We start from the raw sequence: 3371 nt of genomic DNA, 5'->3' as shown, positions 1-3371 counted from the left end.
TTAGGATTGCTTAGCAACTGCATCACCTTGTATTTTTCATTTACAGATATAAACTATAATCCTAACAAGCATATTAACAGCAACAGGAAAAACTGAATTCTTGGCAATGAAAAAAAAATCTCATTTGTACTTTTAACACTGAACTGTCTTTCAGTAACCATCTGTAAAATACAAACTAAAACCTTAAAGGATTGAATCCTCAAGAAACTTTGGAGTAGATGTGTTGTACTGCTGCTCGTTTCAGGGCTGCAGTTGGAAAATTTAACTTCATGATGTGAATCCTCGTTAATCCAACGTTACCTACACCAGGGTGATCAATCTGCAGCTTCTCTGATCTAACAGCTGAATGTTTATAGCAATTTCCCATAATTTTGATAAGGGAAATGTAACAAATACTGTCATGCAAACTGTGTACCGTATGAGATGGGTGGTCATATAGGTTGAATTTAAATATAGAAAATATCACATACACAACTACTCCACATTCCCAGCCATATATCCAAATCTCCAAAATAATATCAAATCTGGATTATTTCCCTGCCCTCTGCAATTTTGTTAAATGCGTTTTTCAGCAACCAGCTATGAGCCACGTTCTCCAAACTTGATGCCTATAGCTACTCAGCTAAAGATGGTGGGGATATATTCCAACAAATCCAGAAGACATTGTGTGGCTCATGGAAGTTCCTAAGTATTATACTATTTTTCATAGATCCATTGATCTCCATGAGAAGACCTTTGCCCACTCAATTTCTATATCCAAGTTTGTTATTGAAGGAGGAACAATGAAAAAGCATCCATCCTCAGACCACTTCTTGAAATTGCCTAAAATGGGAAGCTTTGTGAATAGTTTATATGAAAGCTATCATCTCTAAGCATTATCTTCCACATGTTCATCATTACATAAACAAGAGTTGGTTTCCATGTTCCAAATAGAACCCCATTTTCTTTTTGGGCTGATTGTACTCGGGAAGCCCCATTTTTTCCAATCTACACAATTTCAACAGCATTGAATTAAGTCTTTGAAGAGGGCTACGTAAAACAGAGGAGAGGAATAGCATCTGTTCAGGCATTCCTTCTTGACTTTTTGCTCCAAATGATACTTCTAGGCATGTCATATTTTATTCTGGTTGTTTGGAATATTTTACTATCTTTGTTTCTCAGATAATAGATCTTATTCCACTCATTTGCTTATACTAGATTTTCAACTGATAAGTTAGAGTAATTATGGCTCATGAAAGAGCATTTGATTTCCAATAGATGTCAGCATTATCCCAGTTATGTTTACTATTTCTAAAGAAGCACACTGAGGATGACAGATTAAAATACAGCAGCAATATCTTGGTTTTTTTTTTTTTTTACCAATTTCAGTCAACACAAAAATCATATTTTTATACTTTATTTGTAGTACAAAAAGATGAACTACAGTGGTCCCCAGGGCTACTTAAGAGCATTATAAAAAAGAAAGAAAATAAGATTTTAAAACATACGCGCTTGCACACCCCATTCAGTTCCATGGAATTATATATAAGTAAACAAGAATTCTTAAAGTATATAAAAAGATATCTACATCAAAAAGACTTGTTAAAGAGTTCAGGACACATATTCACACATCAACAGAGGTTTCTAAATGTCCTCTTTTTGTACCAAACTTTAAAAAAGGCAGTGTTACACTAGACTATANCAAGCTGGCTGTGGGAATTGTGCACCCAACATATTTTGAGATTGGGGAAGATTGCTCAAGACGAAGAATTAAAAGAATTCAAACTTGACAGAAGATTCTCCCCAAGAAAGATACATGGATAATAAGCATCCCATTAGTTCTTGACAGATAGTCATCATTTTCATTATTTTCTGCAATGCACCCTTCAGACGATTCCAAATAAATCCTTGCAGGAAAATACTACCATCATGCTGTCTAATTTGTATTTAGGCACAAGTAAAATTGTGCTGAAGTGATTATTCCTGGGCTTCCTTGCGAGCCAATTTGTAAACCTGGGTTGGTCCATCCACATGAGTGATAGTAGTAGTGAGCTGAAGTTCTTCTCCAGTATTAACTCCCAAATCACCTGAAAACACAAAACTGCATTTGAGATGATGCGTTACCATGATGATAGTTTTATTGCAAAATTACCCCAGCATTTATAAAGAAGTAAGCAATGGAGAAGTTTCATGAATGGACATGGTTTCCACTAATAAAATGGGGGAATGGCCTATTTCTCCACTTTGTGCATGCATCCACATATTTGTTCAGTAATAGTATCTTCTTTTTAACAAGCAGAGCTCTGTATGTGTGTGTGTGTGTGTGTGTTTGTGTGTATGTAAGCACACAAATGGAAATGAACGTAACTATTGTGCAATAGGACCTTTTTTAAATTTAAAATAAATATTGTGCAGTAGGACTTGCATTTAATAAGTGTGTATAAATCTCAGGAGATAAAGAATCTGAGAATAATCTTTCAATTAATTCAGGATCTAGTACAAGATTTACTTTGATTCAGGATTGTGCCACAAGCTGTTACAGATCGGCTGTACTGTGTATAATCAAAATGGGAAAAAATCAATTCTCAGATCCAGAAATCCTTTTTCCATTCCTTCCTTATTGTATATTTTCACAATCTAAACTTCCTTTAACTTTTTCAGAAAGCCCTTCTTACTGTTCTCTCAGGCCCAGGGGTCAGGAGATTAGCTGAACCTATGAAGTAATCTATGTTACTTTTTGCTTTTTTATGATTACATTTATTATTATATTGTTTGCTGCTCAGACCACGCAAATGGCTGGCCATATCAATCCAATCAAATTAACCACACTAACTCAGGATATTTATTAGCAGTTAAAACCCATAATCAACAGAACTATGCGTACAATGCTAGGGATCTTCTAATCGACTGATTCATTGTACTACAGCACAATCGAATCACAACTGCAGGAAACTGCATCTCACCATTTGACTCATCTTCACCGTACTTTTTATGGGAAGGTGCATACAGGAACATCAGGGCAAAGACATAAAGATTCCACATTCCATAAATCCCTGTGAAAAAGGCACTGTTCCAATGAAACGTAAAGTCGCCCCATTTCCAGTGACCTTCAGTCACCTACACAGGATGAAAAGTTGATATATAATCCAGCAGTGAAGACATAAGCGTAAAGTTAGCACAGACAGACAATCAACAAACAAAGTCAATGATTTTCATCTCCGATAGAGGGACTTCCTCATCCCCCAAAACATCTATTTCTGACCTTCACTCCACTGCATGGCTTTAACGGGCTGCTCTCCCTATCTGCAGTGAGCCGACAACAAGAAAAGCAGCTGGGTTTAATGTTAAATCAGGGAAAGAGATCTGTGACGCTTCCTCTCCCCCCCCCCCCC

The 3371-nt window shown here is 36.3% G+C and overlaps 1 protein-coding gene across 1 annotated transcript in view; it reads right to left on the bottom strand.

Annotated features, from left to right (window-relative positions):
• Nucleotides 1-1687: 1687 nt before the first annotated feature.
• The window catches only part of WLS (Wnt ligand secretion mediator), a 37987-nt gene continuing 36303 nt past the window's right edge, over nucleotides 1688-3371 (bottom strand). Inside the window, 2 exon segments of the mRNA XM_029286823.1 lie at nucleotides 1688-2066; nucleotides 2943-3195. Coding sequence (XP_029142656.1) covers nucleotides 1957-2066; nucleotides 2943-3195 — 363 coding nt within the window. The 3' untranslated portion in view covers nucleotides 1688-1956.

The sequence above is a fragment of the Protobothrops mucrosquamatus genome, unplaced genomic scaffold (genome assembly GCF_001527695.2).
Source record: "Protobothrops mucrosquamatus isolate PMUCROS unplaced genomic scaffold, P.Mucros_1.0 scaffold_18, whole genome shotgun sequence".
In the NCBI taxonomy this organism is placed as follows: Eukaryota; Metazoa; Chordata; class Lepidosauria; order Squamata; family Viperidae; genus Protobothrops; species Protobothrops mucrosquamatus.
This window is presented reverse-complemented; position numbering and strand designations above follow the sequence as displayed.